The 21,646-nt window shown below is 40.5% G+C and overlaps 1 protein-coding gene across 2 annotated transcripts in view; it reads left to right on the top strand.

The window, feature by feature from the left end:
* LOC117303397 (von Willebrand factor A domain-containing protein 7-like) overlaps positions 1 to 21,081 on the top strand; it is a 33,941-nt gene extending 12,860 nt beyond the window's left edge. For both annotated transcript variants that reach the window (XM_033787579.1, XM_033787577.1), the window contains 19 exons: positions 820 to 908; positions 2,160 to 2,336; positions 2,829 to 3,041; positions 3,428 to 3,557; positions 4,223 to 4,371; positions 5,357 to 5,490; positions 6,335 to 6,470; positions 8,160 to 8,408; positions 9,376 to 9,548; positions 10,098 to 10,218; positions 10,480 to 10,723; positions 11,126 to 11,222; positions 11,844 to 12,064; positions 14,370 to 14,496; positions 14,739 to 14,959; positions 15,660 to 15,786; positions 16,596 to 16,822; positions 17,821 to 17,947; positions 19,797 to 21,081. In XM_033787579.1, coding sequence (XP_033643470.1) covers positions 820 to 908; positions 2,160 to 2,336; positions 2,829 to 3,041; positions 3,428 to 3,557; positions 4,223 to 4,371; positions 5,357 to 5,490; positions 6,335 to 6,470; positions 8,160 to 8,408; positions 9,376 to 9,548; positions 10,098 to 10,218; positions 10,480 to 10,723; positions 11,126 to 11,222; positions 11,844 to 12,064; positions 14,370 to 14,496; positions 14,739 to 14,959; positions 15,660 to 15,786; positions 16,596 to 16,822; positions 17,821 to 17,947; positions 19,797 to 19,988 — 3,154 coding nt within the window. In that variant the 3' untranslated portion in view covers positions 19,989 to 21,081. The remainder of the gene's footprint in view (positions 1 to 819; positions 909 to 2,159; positions 2,337 to 2,828; positions 3,042 to 3,427; positions 3,558 to 4,222; positions 4,372 to 5,356; positions 5,491 to 6,334; positions 6,471 to 8,159; positions 8,409 to 9,375; positions 9,549 to 10,097; positions 10,219 to 10,479; positions 10,724 to 11,125; positions 11,223 to 11,843; positions 12,065 to 14,369; positions 14,497 to 14,738; positions 14,960 to 15,659; positions 15,787 to 16,595; positions 16,823 to 17,820; positions 17,948 to 19,796) is intronic.
* Positions 21,082 to 21,646: the final 565 nt, after the last annotated feature.

Here is a 21,646-nt window from a genome sequence, read left to right on the forward strand (position 1 = left end):
CTACCTCTGAAGTAACGTAGTTTTCGAGAAAGAAGTAATTTTCCACGAATTTGATTTAGAATTTGAGGTCACGAAATCAAGCATTTGAAAGCACACACAACTTCTAGTGACCAATGTGTTTTTTCTTTCATTATTACCTCGCAACTTCGACGACCAATTGAGTTCAAATTTTCACAGGTTTGTTATTTGTGCATATGTTGAGATACGACCAAGTGAGAAGCTGGTCTTTGACAATACCAACCCTATAGTGTTCACTGTCTTTAAACTTGACTTCCTGTGTAAAGAACACTGGAGGGCTATCTATATTTTAAACTATTAAAAAAACCTTTAGATAGTTTTAAAGAAAGAGGTAGTACTTTACTTTTAATTTTGAATCGGAGAAAGGCTTCAGGCACCTGAAGGCTCTCCAAGGAAAAGTACACAAATCTATGCAACAATGGAGAAGTTTCTTTCATTTTGTTCTTGCCACTTCGATGACCAATTGAGCCAGAATTTACACAGGTTTGTTACATAAATATAGATGTGGCATACACAAAGTGAGTATACTGCCGTCGATTTCACAAAACTCTTCCTATCTTAGGATTAATCTTAGGACTTAGGACGAGTCCCAGCCCTGCACTGTAGCATGCAAAACTTAAGATTAATCCTAAGTTAGGACGAGTTACTCGTCCCAAATCGAGATTATGATAATCCTAGCTTTCGTGAAATCGGCTGCCTGTCTTTGACGAATAACCAAAAGTATATCCTGCCTTTAATTTGTACTGTAAGTCAGGATGGATTTAAATCATTGTCTTTCAACCAAAATGTTGTTTCTTGCAGCCCCGAGTCTCAAGACTGTTCAGACAACCTCCATGATACAATTTGTATTGCAAGTGGTTTCAGGTCCGGGCAAGACAGACCTAAGACAGGTAAAGAAGGCTCACAATAGTGCTTGAAAGATTACACCATAACCAACATCTTCTTGCAATTTTTATTATTTGATTACCACAGCGGGATTTGAACCATAACCTCAAGATCAAAGTGTAGGTGCTTTACCAACTGAGTTATCTACTAGACCTTAGGTGGTCTCCAAAATAGATGGCCGGTGTCAGATGCGATTGTGTCCACCAAACCATTCAATACTGTCCGCTCCGGACACATTTGCATATGCAATCGTGTCCGGGCTATGCCAAAATTGTCCGGTGGACATGTACATGACTAGACTATTTTTATACATCATGAATATTCACATATTTTATGATTGCAGCGAATACCCAACGGCCGAACATTTCCATGTCAATCATGACATGCACTTGGCTTGTAAAAAAATGGCGAACGTGTTTCGTCGATCAAGGGCGTTTAATTTACTGCAAGGACGGTTTTGCACGGGGGCAGACAGAAGTGTATATGCAAATGTGTCCCCGCTGACACAATTGCATTATGCAGCAGCGTCAGGGCGGACACGATTGCATATGCAAAACCGTCCGGCGGACATTATTGCACATGCAATACTGTCCTCCGGATAGTATTGCATAGAGGACATAATTGCATGCGACACCGGCTCAGTTTGAAGAGCGTCGGCACGTTTATCCGGAAGTCGTTGGTTCAAATCCCCTTATAAATTTGCCTTTGTTCAACCACAAATCATTAAAACATTTACCTAAATATGTGGTTTATTTGCAAAATCTCACTTTGATCAAAAAGTATTCAGTTGGGGATACATCATGCCTAGATTTCCTGCATCGGTAACATTTTTTGGAATCTTAATTTAGACTGCTAATTGGTGCCATTGAAAGACACCACATTGTTTAATAGGATTTGAAACTTTGCATAGTGGGTATACGATATGGAAAAGTTTGCGGTAAAAATTACTAGTTCTGAAACCAGTTGGGGTGTTGGGGTTGAGTTTAAACCAACGGTTCTTTTCAGAACCACACTAACTCTTCGAGAGATAATCTTTACACGGTTTTTTTTATCGCAAACGGTTCCATGTCAAATTATTTAGATTTGTGAGATTAGCAATTTTGCTGTAAATATTTGACTGGTGGTTGTATTCTGAGACAGTGAGGCTTAAATTGATCAACGATAATCAACTAAAAACTCAAACTCACCTCTAATCCCAAAAATAGAAAGCTGATCTGTGATAACACTTTCACTTTGTCTCTTTTGCTTTCCATCAGTTTCTATCCCGCCAAAATGTTCCCATGGTGGAACCAACGACTGGTCTAGATTAATGGAAGCAACCGGCGGGATCAATAAGGAAACGTCAGACCCGAGTCTGTCCCCTCATCATTTCCTCCATCAACAAGCTGCACTGACTGCAATTCAAGCTACAGTAGACTTCTTCTATCATGCAGGTGTGTGCTTTAAGTATACCTTAGTAGTGACGTCATCAAGCCGCCAATAGGCTCTTGTCACACGAAGCAACTTTTACAGGCAACTTGAGGCAACCAACTGCAATGCATGATACAGGGACACTTTCGGAGCAAAGCTTTTCTCACATTGTCTTACGATAAGAATAATGTGTGAATATTTAAATGTGAATGCCTTTCTTTCACGGAATACCTCGTATGACATGACCCTTAGAGGTAAAGGGATGACGACACTCAAATGTACAGATTTGTTTGAGATTGTGCACAGGTTTCCCCTTTGACCTCTAAGAGAGGGCGCTCTACTCAAATTTAAACATCATTTGGAAAAGTTGTCCACGTGCTTGTAGAAAGCCCATATTCCCATACGCACGCTGTCAAGCCACCTTTCTTAAGAATTCCATAGCAAATTATTTAAAGTGTACGCTCTATGATTGACAAACAACAGTCAATAATTGTTGCAAATACTTTCTCTCTCAGATACCGGTCTGTATAACTTGATCGGGGAACAAAAATTTCGTAAGTTGCTCAATCTGGACGTTGGTACTTCATTAACCTTCGTCATTGACACGACCGGCAGTATGAGTGACGAAATACAAGCCGTGAAAGACCAAACGATTGAACTCGTCAACACTAACAGCGGGACGTGCTTAGCAGCCTTTAAGTATGTCGTCGTGCCTTTCAATGACCCTGGTAAGTTTAAGAATCAAAATCAGATTCACTGGGAAGAGTGAAGCTACCTTGTGGCAGTAGATTCTGTCTCATGCAAGGAGTCGATTTCAAGATGGCCCTAGGACTAAGTCCTAACTTAGGAAGAGTAACTCGTCCTAACTCGAAATAAGACTAGTCTTAACTCTTTGGGAAATCCAACGCCGGAGATCGACCACGTTCATTTCTCATATGGTGTACATGCAGAATCTCCGGTGGAAAGATTTCCCTGTGGGGCACGATTTGATCTTGATCTTGGTGTACTAATCGAACAGCTCCTTTCTAGGACAACACTCAATGTGAGTGACTAAAATCGCTGCTTTCAAGAGGAGTTGTGTACAAAAGCAGCTTTGGTTTTTCATGTTATGTAGATTTTGGTCCGGCATTTGTGACAGCCGACCCTCAGGAATGCATCCAGTACATCAGCGGCCTGACTGCAGATGGTGGCGGTGATTGTCCGGAAATGGCTAACAGTGGACTTGAACTTGGCATCCAAAACAGGTGATTAAAGGCACTGGACAGTATTGGTAATTGTCAAAGACTAGCCTTCACAGTTGGTGTATCTCAGTATATGCATAAAATAATCAACATGTGAAAATTTGAGCTCAATCGGTCGTCGAAGTTGCGAGATATTAATGAAAGACCAAAAAAACCTTGTCACACGAAGTTGCTTTAAGATGCTTGATTTCGGACCTCAAATTATCTGAGGTCTCGAAATCAAATTCGTGGAAAACTACGTCACTTCAGAGGGAGCTGTTTCTCACAACTTTTTATACTATCAACCTCTCCCTATTACTCATAATCAAGAAAGGTTTTATGATAATAATTATTTTAGTCTGTTAATGACAAAATGAATGCATTGAATTTTGTTTTCCACGATTGACTTTTGTAAGTCTTTATTCATTCATTCAGTCGATGCGGAGAATCGAATGGTGGCCCTTTCAAACACGTTGGTCTGCCATTGCTGTACGCAGCGCCCCCCGTTGCAGACCAGAGTCTCGGCACAAGGTGGTTTGGGTCTGCCACGGGAACAGTGTCCCCGAGTAGGGGCACATAGCAACAGCCTTTATATTGTCACAAATTAAGCCAAATTCAGTCACCACAACTCGTTGGGTTGGTAAATTTCTTAAGGAATATTTAACACTTTTTCTTCATCATGCATTCAGTCTGGATGGAAATAAAGTGTATCTATACACCGATGCTGATGATAAAGATAAAGAGAAACTTCCCGCCATTTTGGCATTGATCGAGGAGAAAGGAGTCCAAGTGGAATATCTCCTGACGGGAACGTGTACTTCAAGGCGTCGCAGAAGAGGTAATTACAAAATCACAAGCCATTCATAATATTTGCATATTTTTGCTCGCAAGAAATATTTCGTCACCGTTTTCACGAAGAGCCACTTATGTCCAAACGCTTGATTGAGATTTACATTTTACATTGTGCCTTGTTTAAAACTGAAAAATATAGTTCTTAAGTTTAACCTTTCTATTTTCCCACTTATTTCGTTAATTATATTTGCTAGTTGCCATAGTAATTAGTCAACGATATTTGTTTTCGTGAGAAACTTCAAAACACGTATTTTCGCACACACTGACATGAAGTGGCTCTATGGAACCCGAAAAACGATTTGACGCTCTTCGGTTGCAATGTATTTAAAGGGATGCTGCAGTGAATTCAAATAAAACAGTTAATTTTGCTGTCATTTATTTCTGATATATGTATTGAACATCAATAAAATGTGTTTTGTTTATTCCCGACATATCTCACTTGCGTAATTAGCGAATAAGTCATGCCCCCCCTTTTGTGGATTGTTACCGCCCCCCCCCACCATCGACGTCACGTCGGGAATTCAAACATATCGTCGGCAAAAAGAGTCTGGTCCCTAACTACACGCGCCTAGGTACCAGGGCACACAGTGCACATGCACACAGCCAGGGGGCCCGACGGCTCGGATTACCGACATGACGTCATGTTTATGCAAATGAAGGCTCCCTTTTAGGGGCGGGGTGGGTTCCCCTAATCTCTTGAAAACCATTTTTAAAATACTTGCGCATTAATTTAATAAAAAATATAAAAAAATATTTCAGGTTTAAAAAGTCATGTTTAATCGTTTAAATTATTTTAAAAAAAACACTGCAGCCACCCTTTAATGCATTTTTGAGGGCCTGTGTCTTTTCATGAACCCGCAAAATGCATTTATTGAGATGAAAGCCTTCTCCTGTATTATTCAATAAGTTGTGATTTTAAGATATTATGTGGCTCTTCGTGAAAACGGTGACCATTTTAAAACCTCTTTCAGCTCTGTCTACAACTACCACATCCTCTTCGTTTCTGGCCATTGCCAGCAAGTCAGGTGGAACAATATACAGTACAGACAACGCTGGTATTAGAGGTCTATCGAGAGTTATTCAGGGAAATATCCGAGCATCACAGGTAAATCAACTCGAGGGAACCCTTTCAGGACGGGAATACAATTTTGGCGTCTTTATTTGAAAATATTACTTTAACTGTGGTGCTAAAGACAGTAGACACTATTGGTAATTGTCAAAGACCAGTCTTCTCAGTTGGTGCATCTCAACAAATGCATAAAATAACAAACCTGTGAAAATTTGAGCTCAATTGGTCGTCGAAGTTGGGAGATAACTATGAAAGAAAAAACACCCTTGTCACACGAATATGTGTGCTTTCAGATGCTTGATTTCGAGATCTCAAGTTCTAAATCTGAGGTCTCGAAATCAAATTCGTGGAAAATTACTTCTTTCTCGAAAACTACGTCACTTCAGAGGGAGCCGTTTCTCACAATGTTTTATACTATCAACCTCTCCCCATTACTCGTTACCAAGTAAGGTTTTATGATAATAATTATTTTGAGTAATTACCAATAGTGTCCACTGCCTTTAAATTGATTTATCCGGTATCTACAAACAACACCAACACTATGGTAATAGTTATCCCCATTACCATAGTTTGGAAATAAACACCTATCAATGTTGTGACATAAAGAGAATCAAATTTACGCAAGATTTTTTGCAGTGTATATAATATAGGCAATAATTAAGCACAGGCCTATATAGGAACAGTTTTTATTTTTATCTTTTAATCTTTTAAAACTTTAATCAATTTTAGCCTTTGAGAAAGACTCTGCTAAGGTCTAAACGTCAGGCAATTATTAACTATTTTTAAATTTCATTCCCATGTGGCTTCTGATACAAGCGTTTGATGATAAATTTTGTTTAAACAGTGTTAACGAGCGTGAATTTTCTTGTTGTATGTGCAGGCAACTATATTGAAGATGAATGTACGTAATAGCACCGACCCTGTGGAGATACCAGTTGATTCAACAATACAAGAACTACTAGTGTCAATCATTGGTCCACTCATTAGTACAACAGTGAATATTAGAAACCCACAAGGTAAGTGCTTGCCTGAACATCTGACGTCACAGCCGGCGTGTACAGTGAACCTTTGACCTACATTCATTTCACATAGAGATACGCAGTCAAATTCAGAAGGCACCAAATACTAAACTCCACAGCGGTTCGGCCCATCGGAGAATACCCGAGCGAGAATGACCTTATGACGTCATTTTGCTTATGCTTGCATCTTTTTAGACATGAAAATATTAACAACCAGGTCCTAGTGGTTAGTCCACTCTTATGTAACAACTCCCCAAACCTGCTGCTACAAATGTACTTGAAAAAAGAGGTCTGAAGCAGTGCTTGCATCTTTTAAACATGAAAATATAAACAACCAGGTCCCAGTGGTTAGTCCACTCTTATGTAACAACTCCCCAAACCTGCTGCTACAAACGTACTTTAATATAGAGGTCTGAAGCAGTACTGATCTTTTAGACATGAAAATATTAACAACCAGGTCCTAGTGGTTAGTCCACTCTTATGTAACAACTCCCCAAACCTGCTGCTACAAATGTACTTGAATAAAGAGGTCTGAAGCAGTGCTTGCATCTTTTAAACATGAAAATATAAACAACCAGGGGTGGATTTCACAAAGAGTTAGGACTAGTCTTATCTCGAGTTAGGACCAGTTACTCGTCCTAACTTAGGACTCTCCATGCAATTTGTATATCTCCTAGGACTAGTCCTAAGTTAGGACTAGTCCTAACTCTTTGTGAAATCGACCCCAGGTCCCAGTGGTTAGTCCACTCTTATGTAACAACTCCCCAAACCTGCTGCTACAAATGTACTTGAATAAAGAGGTCTGAAGCAGTACTTGCATCTTTTAGACATGAAATCATTACAACCAGGTCCTAGTGGTTAGTCCACTCTTATGTAACAACTCCCCAAACCTGCTGCGTGGGGGATCGTCGCGAACCGTGCCGGAATGTTCCGATAGCACACGAAAAGTTCCGAACCGCTGTAGAGGTTAGTTTTTAGTGCCCAGTCAAATTCTATGGCAGACGTGATAGGAGTGTACTGTTAACGCATCTATGGGAAGCTCATGTCACTGCACGTTTATCCAATGATATCATTGTATTGTATCCAATGGAATCACTGGATTTGAGTAGCAGGTACCTGTCTTTATCCTTATGGCTAAAGACAGGGGCCTAGTCTAGGTAAGTGCCAGAATGGGGGTCTTTTGAGACGCTAGGTGGCAGCAGACTTACCATTTAAATCCATTGTTATCGGTGGGGCCCATGCTCAGAGCTACGTAAACGATAGCCTGAACATCTGACGTCACACTTCGAGGCTCGTGATTTACGCCAGAGAACGGCATGCCGTTGAGCCACATAATCACCTTTTGCATCATTTCACATGGCTTTCAGCATGGTTTTTGAGATTCACTGTGAAATCCGACCTACATGTGATGACCCTTGCGGAAGTATACAGGGGACCAAGCTATACGTAAACGATGGTTTACCTGGTAAGTCTGCTGTCACCTAGCGTTCGAAGTTTTCCATTCAAATACGGGGATTTAGTGGTCCACTTATTAGAGTTTGACCAATAACGTTGTACATAATTAAGTTATGAAAAGTTAGACTGGTACGGAGTTTGTGTGTTGCATGTAATTAAATGAATGCAAATAAATACAAATAAACAAATAAACTTATTTTTGACTCCATTGGTTTTTTTTTTTAATTGAAGGAGCCGAAGGATCACCAAGTATTCTAGGTGCAGATATTTTTACCAGCTCCGCCCAGCAGACTGTCTTTAGTTTCAACACCACCTCACAGCAAACAAAGGGAAACTGGATTCTTAAACTACAAAATGTCAACCCTGCCTCCGAGTACAAGATCACCGTCTCTGCAAAAAGCCTTCTCGATTTCACCTTTGACCTCATGGAAGTTGACCAATCAGGAACTGCGTATCCATTGGAGGGATTACCAGTTGCAGGTTAAAAGTCTAGACTTTGTGACAAGTCGTTAGTCAGTGTCTATTTCTTTGTCGGCGCTGCCTTGCAAACACATGTTTCATGCAACAGTCACAGTGTGATTATACATTCATGCAACGGTCGTAGGTAGCACGATCCTCACACACATATTGGGATCGAGGATGTGTGTACCGTCCCCGCAACTACAATGGGAACGATACCACAGAGCGGCGGGCGGGGCGAATATAAGACCGCACAATATTACCGACTTGATATTAAGATTATTACATTGTTTTGGTCTGGTCTGATCTTATTTCTAAAGCACAAAACATTTTATTTGTAAGAATGTTCTCGCAAGATAAGACTTGTGGTTCGAATAATGTCTTCGAATTGGGAAGGTAGTGCATTCTGCTGCACCAGCCAGGCTTCTATAGTGGATGATACCCATGCCTACACATCCTTCGGACTGTAAAGGGGGTAATCCTGTTTCAGTCCCAGGGGTGGATTTCACAAAGGTAGTCCTAACTTAGGACTAGTCCTAGGCACTGCTAAGAGATAGGACCAGTCCTAAGTGAGGATGAGTTACTGGTCCTAACTTAGGACTGGTCCTATCTCTTAGCATTGCCTAGGACTAGTCCTAAGTTAGGACTACCTTTGTGAAATCCACCCCAGGAGTAGGTGGCAATGTGCCCCTAATGGCCGTTGACAGGTGGATAACCAAAATCAGTTATAAAGTGTCTCTAGCCCTCACCTTGCAGTGATCGTCCGGTACCCCTGGCAATCTGTCCCCCGATGATTGTTCCTCAAATTGTGGGCTGAAATAGGATGTTTCTAAAGAGTTCACTATAAGAAGCAGTTTCGTCATATGGGGGGGGGGGGGGCACAGAATCTCCGGGGCGACGAGTCGTGCCGTACGGGCCCTGTAAATTGGGCGGGAAAAAAAAGTAACAAAAGCCTGGTTTCCCCGTATGTTTTTTCCCTCTCCACCAGGAGTTAATGTGTTGATTCAAATCAAGATCTCCTCCCAAGACATGATCAGCTCAATCAGTGAGATCAGACTCTTCGATACCTCCGGTCGTGAGAGACTCTTCAGTGGGGCTGCTGAACCAATACCCGGCAGGACTCAAGGATTGTACCTGGCCAACGTGACACTACCGGAACAAGTAGGCTTTATTTTCCATCGTATCAATATCCTTAAAAAAAAAACCAAAAAACAGAACTTTGGCTTGTGTGTAGATTTTTAATTTTATTATGATTGTAATAAAGATCACAATGGTACAAATATTATACAAAAAAGCTGTGTAAAAACAATACCAAAGAAAGAACGAAAAGCAACAGAAATGCTAATGGCTAAACAATAATAGCATACTGTATTGTTGCTTATCCAATTTGTATCTTCAATTATATTGTTTGTGGGTTCCTGCTTCTGCTGTTGATTATATTATTATTATTATTATTATTTTTTCTTTAAGCATTTCCTCTATGGGGTCCAAGTTAAACAAAGACAAACGTTGTGGGTTCTACTGATCCATTATGTGAAATACCCCACAAGATCACTTCAGTAAGCCCACCAAGCTCTGTGCAGAAGCAAGAATAAGACCAAAATAATCTCGACACTCCTAAGGACAGTACCACACAGTCGTAGAAACCCACCCATACTGAGACTATCGCACTGAATTAATTAATTAATTTACCCATCTTCCTTGTTCCAGCCATTTGTTGTCAGCATTATTGGCGTAGACAGCAAAGGTGCGCCATTTCTTCGGGCACAACCAGCAGAGGTGCAAGTTGGTGCGTTCAAGTTAGAACAGGTCATTGGAAATAACACAATAGGTTAGTATACTAAACAAACTTTTCTTATACCTTTTGTTTTGTATTAAAGGCATCCCGGCCTACAAGCTTTGCTTTAATGGGCCATGCCTCAATACAGTCTTTTAACATCCTATCGCTTGTATTTGTATATTGTGTTTGTATATGGAAATAAATGTTTAAAAAAAAACTTTAAAAACACCTACGTCTGAGTAACATAGTTACGTTGTGCTCTTTGTGCGCTCTCCTGCAAAACCATTAACAATTCTTTAAACTTTTTCGTAGAGGAACTTCACCAAGGAAGCGAAGGCAGTTTGGTATTTAGAGTTACAAACAAAGGACCAGCAGACTCCATGGTCATCGCTGTATCCGTCGGGGCCAATAGAGGAGCAGTAGAACTCGATGTTTCAGTCGAACAAGAATTAGTCGCTACTGTAGAACCACTGACTATGGGGTTGGCATCAGGACAGACACAAGAGGGCGTGGTGACTGTCCGCGCTGCGGACAACGTACCAATTGGTACCACAGTGTATGTATTATGTTTGATTATTTTGAGACATATATTAAGAACTCAATCCGCGGTTGTAAAGTTAATAAAGAGAAGTCCCTCGATCAACTAAAGCTAAAGTAGTAGTCCCGGCTGATTTCCTACCATCAGATAGTAGGCAAGAAGTCTCCCGAATTAATAAAATCTTTTCCGCGTTAGTATAATATACAGCAAGACAAGTTCTCAAAAGAACATAATCTACATAGCAAGCCTGACACAGAAATGGTGTTATATTACTTTAAACCGCACTAATAATAGGCATAGTATATTGTATTCTTTTGTTGCTCTGCTCGTATTGAAGTTTCTGTTGTATTTTCTCCGAATTTGAGAAACATACGTGTTTTTTTGTTTTTTTTTATGTCAAGTTTTCTGTTTTTACTCCAGGAAGGTGACTTTGACCGTGTCAAGTAACCTCTCTCTGGCCATTAATATTCTCTCTGTTTACGTCACAGTCGTAGAAATTCCCGTCATCCATCTGGAGGTAAGTACAAGTTCGAGTGCGCACATTTAGTCCACCAGTGGTCGACCACAGACTAGCTACGCACATGCGCAGTGACGTACTCACCCGACCGACTCGTTTGGTAGTCTAGTTAACCCCACCTTTTCGCTTAGTGTCACTGGTTCCCTTCTGCGCTTAACACATGTTAGAATGGAACGTGCTGTTGGGACCAGTGAAGAAACCATGGGCTCGAGGCTGGTTCCAAAATAATGGTCAAACACAGTAGTCAACCAATGGTCGACCAGCCTGGGTTCGAGTCAAAATGGTCAACCTTTAGTTAACCATTGTGCACACTCGAACTTGCTCAAAATAAACTACTGTTTATGAATGCAATTGTGCGAATATTTTCAGTGAAAGATGGAATGTTCTTTTCAACGAGGCGGGGCCGAGTTGAATGGAACATGTATCTGCAGTAACGTTTCTCAGATTTTTTTTCCCTATACGATTCCTGCGTGGACATTATTCTCTCCGAATTTTCAGCAATATCTAAAAAAAAAACAAGACCACCTTTTGAAATGAAATATTCACATAGTTTTATTTTATGCATCTACATTTGTTTTTTTTTATGAATACAATCGAACGGTTACTTTGCCTTTAAATCAGATAATAGACACAACACCTCCCACGTGTGTTGTGCTTGACACTGGAGGGAATTGCACAGCAGACCAGATGACCAAGGACTGCCACCTTCATGAGTGGTGGGTTCGAATCCAGGCGACGGAAGAGAGGGCATTGGCAGCAATTCTTCCCGATCCCGAAGTTGGCTTGAGCCAGTCATTTGTCTATGAGGAGTTTTTTCTCAACGGAGTTACCGCATTATACAAGTAAGATACCAGTCATGTTTAGGGAAGAGGGAAAGGGTTAGGCCGGGGCGACTGGTTAAATTTACTACTCGGTTAGTCGCACTCTAATGGGGGACTTTTTTTGGACGCTAGGTGGCAGCAGACTTAAAAGGTGAATCCAGCGCGTAGCCTGAAAGTCTGACGTCACACCTCAAGAGGCGTTCTTGTTCCAACTTTAAGATCCCGACGGTCGGGTGGTACGGATGTACTCTTGATCTCGCATTCATTTCGCAGTCAAATTATACGTACACGTTTACATATAAAATATCATTGTATGAATGTACATGTGTATACTGTAATAAACGTTGTATCCAATGATATCGCTGGTGTTGTAAACCTAAACCTGTCCAGGGGACCAGTCTAATCCAGCGCTTTCCCAGAACGACGTAAACAAGGGAAATTTACCAGGGTGGATTTCCCAAAGAGTTAAGACTAGTCTTTGAACCCGTTTCTTCACTGCAAATCATTCGACTCATAGCCAATTCTCCGACATCTACCAGCAGTCTTGACCCAATTCCAACTGGTCTTCTCAAAAAATGTGCTAATGAACTTGCACCAGTTATTTGTTGTATTGTCAACAGGTCTTTCGCTTTGGCACATTTTCCAGACATCTTAAAATGTGCACACATCAAGCCACTGATAAAGAAACCTCAGATGGATCCTGAAGATCTCAAGAATTATAGACCAGTCTCCAACTTGAAGTTCTTATCAAAAACTGTTGAGCGTGCGGCAACTATGCAATCAGCGTATCGAAAAAATCATAGTTGTGAAACTGCCCTGCTTCGTGTCATCAATGACCTACTGCTTGCATTGGATAGTGGTCAGGAAGCAGTCTTACTGTTATTAGACTACACAGCAGCATTTGACACTATTAATCACAACATTCTTTTTGATCGGCTAGAGCAGAGATTCGGATTTCACAACAATGCTCTCAAGTGGCTTCAATCTTATTTCACCAATCGCAGTCAGTCAGTAGTCATTGGAGATCAGATATCATCAAACCAGTTCCCTCGACGCGGAGTCCCTCAAGGCTCCGTAATGGGTCCTTCCATATTCACGCTCTATTCCTCCCCCCTGGAAGATGTGATCAAGTCCCATGGAATGTCATACACCATGTACGCTGATGACACCCAGGTTTACACCATTCTCAATCACAACACTCAGTCGACTATCATACCAAAACTTGAAGCTTGCTTAAATGACATCAAAGTGTGGTCTTCAAGAAATGGCTTAAAGTTAAATCAACAAAAAACTGAGTTTCTCCGTCTTTCATCCAAATTCAGAAGCAAGAGTTCACTCCAACCTATCACCATAGCAGATTCATCTCTTGAGCCAACTTCACATGCACGGGACCTGGGTGTCATCATCGATGATCAACTCACCATGGCAAAGCATGTCAGTAATTTGTGCCGAGCATCTTCTTTTGGTTTGCACAAAATCGGAAAAATCAGACAATATCTTGACCAATCGATAACGGAAAAATTGATTCATGCATTTGTGATGAGTCGCATTGACAATAATAACAGCCTCTTATACGGATTACCAGAATGTCAACTTCATAAACTCCAACGCGTTCAAAATTCTGCAGCCAGACTCATCACTAGAACCCGATCACTTGAACCCATCACTCCGATCCTTCGCAATCTCCACTGGCTACCAGTTAAATCACGGATAGTTTTCAAACTCCTAACACTCACCTACAAATGCAAAAACGGATCAGCACCAGACTATCTCCAGGATTTAATTCAGCACTACCACCCTCCGCGAACACTTCGTTCCAGTTCAAAAGGTCTTCTCATAGCAGCTCCAGTTCACACGAAGTTCTACGGTCAACGTTCCTTCCAATATGCTTCACCTAGACTATGGAACTCTCTTCCCAACAATCTCAAAGACTGTGCCACACTAGAACAATTTAAATCACGACTTAAAACCCATCTCTTCAATCACAGAAGCGCTTAGAGACTTTATTTTGTATTATGCGCTATACAAGAACTGTTTATTATTATTATTATTATTATTATTATTATTATTATTATCTCTAACTTAGGACTAGCCATACGTTTTAATATCTCATAGGACTAGTCCTAAATTAGGACTAGCCCTAACTCTTTGTGAAATTGACCCCTGATAAGTCTGCTGCCACCTAACGTTTCCTGCCATATTGTCACGTCTTCGACACTAGTTGCCTTAATAGTCGCCCATAATAATGTAATCGCGGGTAATAATTCTTTCCTATTTACCACATAATTTTTTTTTTTTAATAATTATTTTTTCCGCCCGTATTTAGAGCCCCGTGTTGTTGCCCCAAATTAAACATCACAGTAAGCGATGGAAATGGAAATACTGCATCATGCGGTAACGACTTCTATACACCAGTGGCGGGAAAAATAGAGGAACCACTCTGTAACGGCCCGGTGAGCTTATGCACATTGCGTATAACATAATCTTGCTATTCTTAGTATAAATCGTTGCATTTGGTCGAAAATTATCACTTTCTTTGAGGAAATGAGTAAGCAATTAAAACATTTCTTGTGAAAATTTAGCCCTTCGAAATGTTTTTGGTAGCAATTGTAAATCTGCATGATACACAAATTTCATAAAAATGCCTGCCAACTGGATGAGCGCAAAATAAACTAGATTTGTTTTTGTCAACTAGATTATTGACTCGATTCCTCCAACCTGCACCATTCTTGCCGTTGATGGGAATTGCACAGCAGACCAGATGACCACAAACTGCCATCTTCATGAGTGGTGGGTTCGAATCCAGGCAACGGATGATACAAATCTGACAGAGTTTCTGCTTGAGCCACAAGTTGGCCTCAGTCAGTCCTTGGAGTATGAAGAAAGCTCTCTACAAAATGTGACAGCACTCTATAAGTAAGTACAAGTAGTATGCCCCCTACATAATATCGAAGTCTTATATATAGCGCACGTATCTACCAAACAAGGTACTCAAGGCGCTGAGTATATACAAACTTTCAGAAAGATAGGTTATTGCAGTGATGAATTCTGAGACCCAATAATTTAGCACCTTGTAAGGGTTTACGAGGTGCTACGGCGCATACAGCAGCCACAGCCAGGAACACCGGGGCTTCTCTTTTCGATAAGTGCACTGGGTTCTTTTACATGCGTCACGCAACACATTGGGCCAACGGCTTTACGTCCCATCTGAAGGACGAAGCAATTAGTTAAGTGTCTTGCTTAAGGACACAATATGTCACAGCTGGGGATCCTGTCCTCAATCATTTTACCGTTGATAGGTTTGTAGAAGTATTGTCTATGGAGGTATTATGATCCCTTTTGTATACTTATTTTTGCAAAAATTTGTTACCATAACAACGTATACTTGGTAAGAAGCCCTCACTATTTAGAGAAAGGGCTTCAAAAATATTTCAATCTGAGGAAAGGTTCTGCATGAAACACTCCTCAGACAGTGCGTGCCATTTTGCAGATTATTCTTCCTGCGTGAACCTATTGATCGGTTTCAAGGAAATCTACAATTTGCATTTAAAGATTGCTTCCCAAATAAACAAACATTCAAATAATCTTTTGTTTTTATCTTTTTGTTTCTTGGTAGAGCCCCATGTTGTTGTCCCAAGTTGAACGTTACGGTCATAGATGGCAACGGCAACACTGCATCATGTGGTAACGACTTTTACACACAGATGGTGGGAAAAATTACGGAGCCAGTCTGCAACGGGCCGGTAAATAATCTCGAACTTTATTCACAAAAGTACGGCTAATGTTTATCATCATGGTCATAACGGGAAAAATCTAGGAAAGATTTTCCGAAGTTCACCACATAAACCCGAAAATAATACATCCTTTCCACCAGTGGGTGTGACTTACCTGGATCGTTAAACTTTATGGATGAGCAGTTAATAATCTGCCTGGGTCAGTCAGCAGCGCTTCTTGTTTGCGCATGATCCAACTGAGCCCACTATTTTGAAAAGGAATTACATGGAGATAACAGGTGTTAGTTGTCAGATGAAAAGGTTGCTTTTAATATTCTAGCCTCTTTTCTTAATGGCACTGGACCCTGTTGGTAATTGTCAAAGACCAGTCTTCTCACTTGGTGTATCTCAACATAATATGCATAAAATAACAAACCTGTGAAAATTCGAGCTCAACCGGTCGTCGAAGTTGCGAGATAATAATGAAAGAAAAAACACTATTTTCACACGAAGTTGTGTGCGTTTAGATGCTTGATTTCGAGACCTCAAAATTTAATTCTAAATCTTAGGTCTCGAACTCAAAATCGTGGAAAATTACTTCTTTCTCGAAAACTTTATGTCTCTTCAGAGGGAGCCGTTTCTCAAAATGTTTTATACCATCAACCTCTCCCAATTAATCGTCAACAAGTAAGGTTTTATGATAATAAATATTATTTTGAGTAATTACCAATAGTGTCCACTGCCTTTAAGGATGCTTCCACGTAATGTTAACTAACAATGTTATGGTATTTTTCAAATGAGCTAAAAAACATGAGAATACTTATTATCTGAATCTATAGATACATGTAGTAGACTCGAATCCTCCAACCTGTTCCGTGCTGGACACTGGAGGGGGTTGTACAGCAGACCAGATGAGCACGAACTGTCACCTCAATGAGTGGTGGGTTCGAATCCAGGCGACGGATGAGACAAATCTGACAGAGTTTCTTCTTGAGCCACAAATTGGCCTCAGCCAGTCCTTGAAATACGAAGAAAGCTCTCTACAAAATGTGACAGCACTCTATACGTAAGATAGTGTAATGCATTTTTAAATCAATTCATGTTTGAGCATTATTTGTTTCTTTAATGCGCTTAGAGGCTTTTGCATTAGGCGCTTTACAAATGTCTTATTATTATTATTGTTATTATTATTATTATTATTATTATTATTATTATTATTATTATTATTATTATTATTATTATTATTTCATTTTATCACAGCATGCAAAAGAAAGATCTCATTTTCCTTTGTGCCGGTAACTCCTCGAGCCGGGCTACGTCCCGTAGCCTTAGATCTCAAGGGACTTTCTCAGGATCCTCGCTGTTCCCAAAAGCGCTGCCTTCTGTAATAGATCTACCCTCACATTTGTCCCTATTTCATCTAGATGTTTCCCCAGTGCTTTGGGAATGGTGCCAAGTGCTCTAACCACCACGGGGACTACTTTTACCTTTACCTGCCAAATCTTACGAAGTTCCCTGGCCAGGTCCTGGTACTTCTCGATCTTTTCCATCTCCTTCGAAGCTACCCTTATATCACCTGGCACCGCTATGTCAATGAGATGACACATCTTCTTCGTCTTATCTAATAGCACAACATCCGGACGCCTATGTTGTATAACATGATCGGTCTGAATGTTAAAGTCCCATAGGATCTTGACCTGGTCGTTCTCTACAACTTTCTCCGGAACATGGTCGTACCATTTCGCACAAACTTGAGACGACAGAGGGATACTTCGGAAAGATACCAAATTGGTATCGGGATAAAGATTAGTAATACTGAGTTTTTCCCTTACACCAATGACTGTTAATAAGCACGGTTTGTACTCGCTACCTTCCCGAGCTCTGTGCAAAGAAATCACAGGCATTTATTCGGATGGGATTTTAACCCATAGCATTTGCAATACTAGAACAGTATCTTACCAAATAGACCACCGAGATTGCCCGGTGGCTAGAGGCAGTTCGAGCACACATCGTATCAATTCTTAAATACTAAAAAATGAGAGGTTTGTTTCGCCTTGTATATAGAGCCCCGTGTTGTTGCCCTAAATTGAACATCACAGTTCGAGATGGAAATGGAAACACTGCGTCATGTGGTGAAGACTTCTATACACCATTGGCGGGAACAATAACGGAACCAATCTGTAACGGCCTGGTAAGTTGGACGGCTGGTTGGAAGAGTTTCCCGCAAGGACTTAATACGTCACATGACAAACAACCTACAATTCACTAAAATAGTGTTCCTGATAAGCTGAGTGTGGGTTTGGTCCCGGTGTCAGATGTAATTGTGTCCGCGATGCAATACTGTCCGCTCCGGACACTTTTGCATATGCAATCGTGTCAGGGGCTATGCAAAAACCGTCCGGTGGACATGAACATGACTGTACATGTATGTGCGCGCGTAAGCGAGCGTGCATGCAGTGAACCTACGTATATGCAGCATGAATATTCACGTATTTTATAATTGCAGCAAATAACCAACGGCCGAACATTTCCCATGTCATTCATGACATGCAATTAGCTTGTAAAAATGCAATTAGCTTGTAAAAAATGGCGAACGTGTTTCACGACCAAGTGCGTTTAAAGTTACTGCAAGGACGGTTTTGCACGGGGCGGACACAACTGCATATTCAAATGTGTCCGGGCGGAACACTTTTTGCATTATGCAGCAGCGTCCGGGCGGACATGATTACATATGCAAAACCGTCCGGCGGACATTATTGCATATGCAATAATGTCCCCCGGATAGTATTGCATAGAGGACACAATTGCATGCGACACCGGTCGTGACGCTTAGGTACGCACGTAAAATAACTAAGTGTGCTTAGGCGAAAAGAGAAGAGGTTCACCCGGTGTCACTGGTTTGATTGGCTAACCATGAGCTAACTATGTTAAAAGAGTATGTCTCGTATTTCATGCAAATCGTAGTCACACATACCTTGCATGAAACTACTGGCTGTTGAAGTGCCTTGAGTGTCAATGAGTGACGGATATGTGCGATTATAAGAAGTCGTTGACTCGAATATATAATAATTTGTGTATACTTGGACAGCTATAGTTAAAGACAGTGGACACTGGTAATTGTCAAAGACCAGTCTTCTTACTTGCTGTATCTCAACATATGCATAAAATAACAAGCCTGTGAAATTTTAAGCTTAATCGGTCATCGAAGTTGCGAGATAATAATGAAAGAAAAAACACCATTGTCACTAGAAGTTGTGTGCGTTCAGATGCTTGATTTCAAGACCTGAAGTTCTAAATCTGAGGTCTTGAAATCAAATTCGTGGAAAATTAGTTCTCACTCGAAAACTACTCCACTTCGGAGGGAGCCGTTTCTCACAATGTTTTATACTACCAACCTCGCCCCATTACTTGTTACCAAATATTTTGAGTAATTACCAAATAGTGTCCACTGCCTTTAAGCTTTAAAGTCACCTGGAAATAGAATGTTTTTTCTTTCAAACATAAGAGTATATGCTTACGAACAATAAAACAATTTTTTTTAGTAATTGTTTGTCACGATTTATATGTTTAAAAAATATATAAAGTTGTTTGGGGGGCTGACTCCGCCTACCCCTTTTGTTACGTCAATCGAGGCAGACTTTGCCTGCAATGCGTATAGTAAACACACGTGCAAAGTACATGTACGTCCAAGTCGTGAGTTGGTACGTTTCAAAAAGTGTTTTTCTGCATTCAGCAGCAATACACCTGGTCGGCATTGGTCCGTACATGTACTTTGCAATTCTGTTTACTCTACGCATTACAGGCAAAGTCTGCCTCGATTGACGTCACGAACAGCGCCCTCTCGGGTCGGGGTCTACTCTTAAATTTGTAAATAACATAAGAACTGATTTTTTTAAAACCTTAGTTAACTGTTTATTCACATTCCACTCATCAAAACACATATATTAGTGACAAAAGCTTTATTTTGAAAAAATACCACTTCCAGGTGACTTTAAGTTTTAATACTATGAACTAACTATCTGTGTATTTTTATCGTTCAGATTGTGTACGTGGGCTCCATCATTGTCACTGGTGTTGTTACGGGGATAGTAGTTGGTTGCTGTGTGTTGATTTTGATCCTTTTGATCGTTGCTTTCGTCAAACTCTACAAGACCCGGGAAACAAGCAAGGAGGAAGATGCCCCTCAAAAGAGTAAAGAAGACCCAGCTGAACAAGATGACTCCGTAATGTGAATGTAATGTGGAGAAAAGGAATTCACATAAATACGACTTCTTCGTACCATAACTTATAGATGTTAATTTGAGTAAATTGCTGTAGCTTTTGTTTTTTATGTATCTTATGGAACCCTTTATAAAATTTTCTCAGAATTAATCTTCCATGCTCCCAAAACATGTTTTTTGGTGTGTTTTTAGGCAACTTACTTGGAGGCAGCCAATGGCAGTGCATGATGCTTTACATTACCACTTTTGCATGCAGCACATGAGTTATTTTTCAAATAATATGGTCCAAAATTTGGGTACATGGAATTGTGAATGTTTTTTTTTTTTAAGGCCTGGATCATCTCGTGTGACATGACCGCAATGGTGGAAAGGACCATTTTATACACTATTCGACCATGTTTGTCTTCTCATAATTTTAGTATCCGCACCGTGCTATTGTTAAACTGGCAGATTGGGCATTGCTGGTTTAAAATCAACGTATTGCAAGTTAACGTAAACAGAAATACAAGGTTGTAAAACAAACAATAAGCAATGAAAGTTTGCTAATTTGCCCTTTAAATTTTTGAGAGGTTAACAAATATTTGTTTACACATTATTGAATGTTTTACATAGCCGTATATATAAATTGTATTGTTTATTCATTTTGTATTGTCATTATTATGCTTCACCTTTTTCTTAAGAAAGTTTTGATAGTTGTTTGTGAAATTTATGGCTACATCGCAAGGCGGCTTTGTAATTTGTGTATAGTTGAAGAAGGCCTATATAATTAAGTATTGTTGTAATGACTCATTCTTGTGTTAATGGGTGACTTTTGGGACGCTTGGTGGCAGCAGACTTACCAGTTAAAATCCATTGTTCTCGGTCATGTGCGCATGCTCAGAACTACGTAAACAATGGAAAATTTCCTGGTAAGTCTGCTGCCACCTAGCACCTCATCTTCTCCCATTGGAGCCATATTATCATTTTTAAATATTATCATTGTACGCCTACCCAATGGTCAGGCTACGGCTGGATCGCCGGTGTCAGATACAATTGTGTCCGCCATGCAATACTGTCCACTCCGGACACTTTTGCTTATGCAATCGTGTCCGGGGCTATGCAAAAACCGTCCGGCGGACATGTACATGACTGTACGATGTGCGCGCGTAAGCGAGCGTGCATGCAGTGAACCTACGTATATGCAGCATGAATATTCACGTATTATGATTGCAGCGAATACCCAGTAAAGAATTGCGAACGTGTTCCGTCGACCAAGGGCGTTTAATTTACTGCAGGGACGGTTTTGCACGGGGCGGACACAACTGCATATGCAATTGTGTCCGGGCGGAGATAATTCTGTGTGTATGTTTGGCCAGTCATCAAGTTTCAGACATCACACCCTTCTTATTTATGATATATCTTCCTCTTACCAGTTTTCACTGTATGCCTTTTTCTTTGAATTGGGAAAAAAATAATGATGCCATCAACCGATACCCTAATTATCTTCATTTATTAATATGAAGTATGCAAACATATATTAAAACTTGATGGACATTGAAATGTTCACACCACACACACCGATCTTCGATGACTTCAACTGGCCCCATTTGTTTTGAGTTTTTCCTGTTTTCACGGCAAACAAGAAAGAATGGTTTCCCGGTGAAGCCCTACATGGATGAAACATCTGCAGT

This window comes from Asterias rubens, chromosome 19, assembly GCF_902459465.1.
Source record: "Asterias rubens chromosome 19, eAstRub1.3, whole genome shotgun sequence".
NCBI classification, from domain to species: Eukaryota; Metazoa; Echinodermata; class Asteroidea; order Forcipulatida; family Asteriidae; genus Asterias; species Asterias rubens.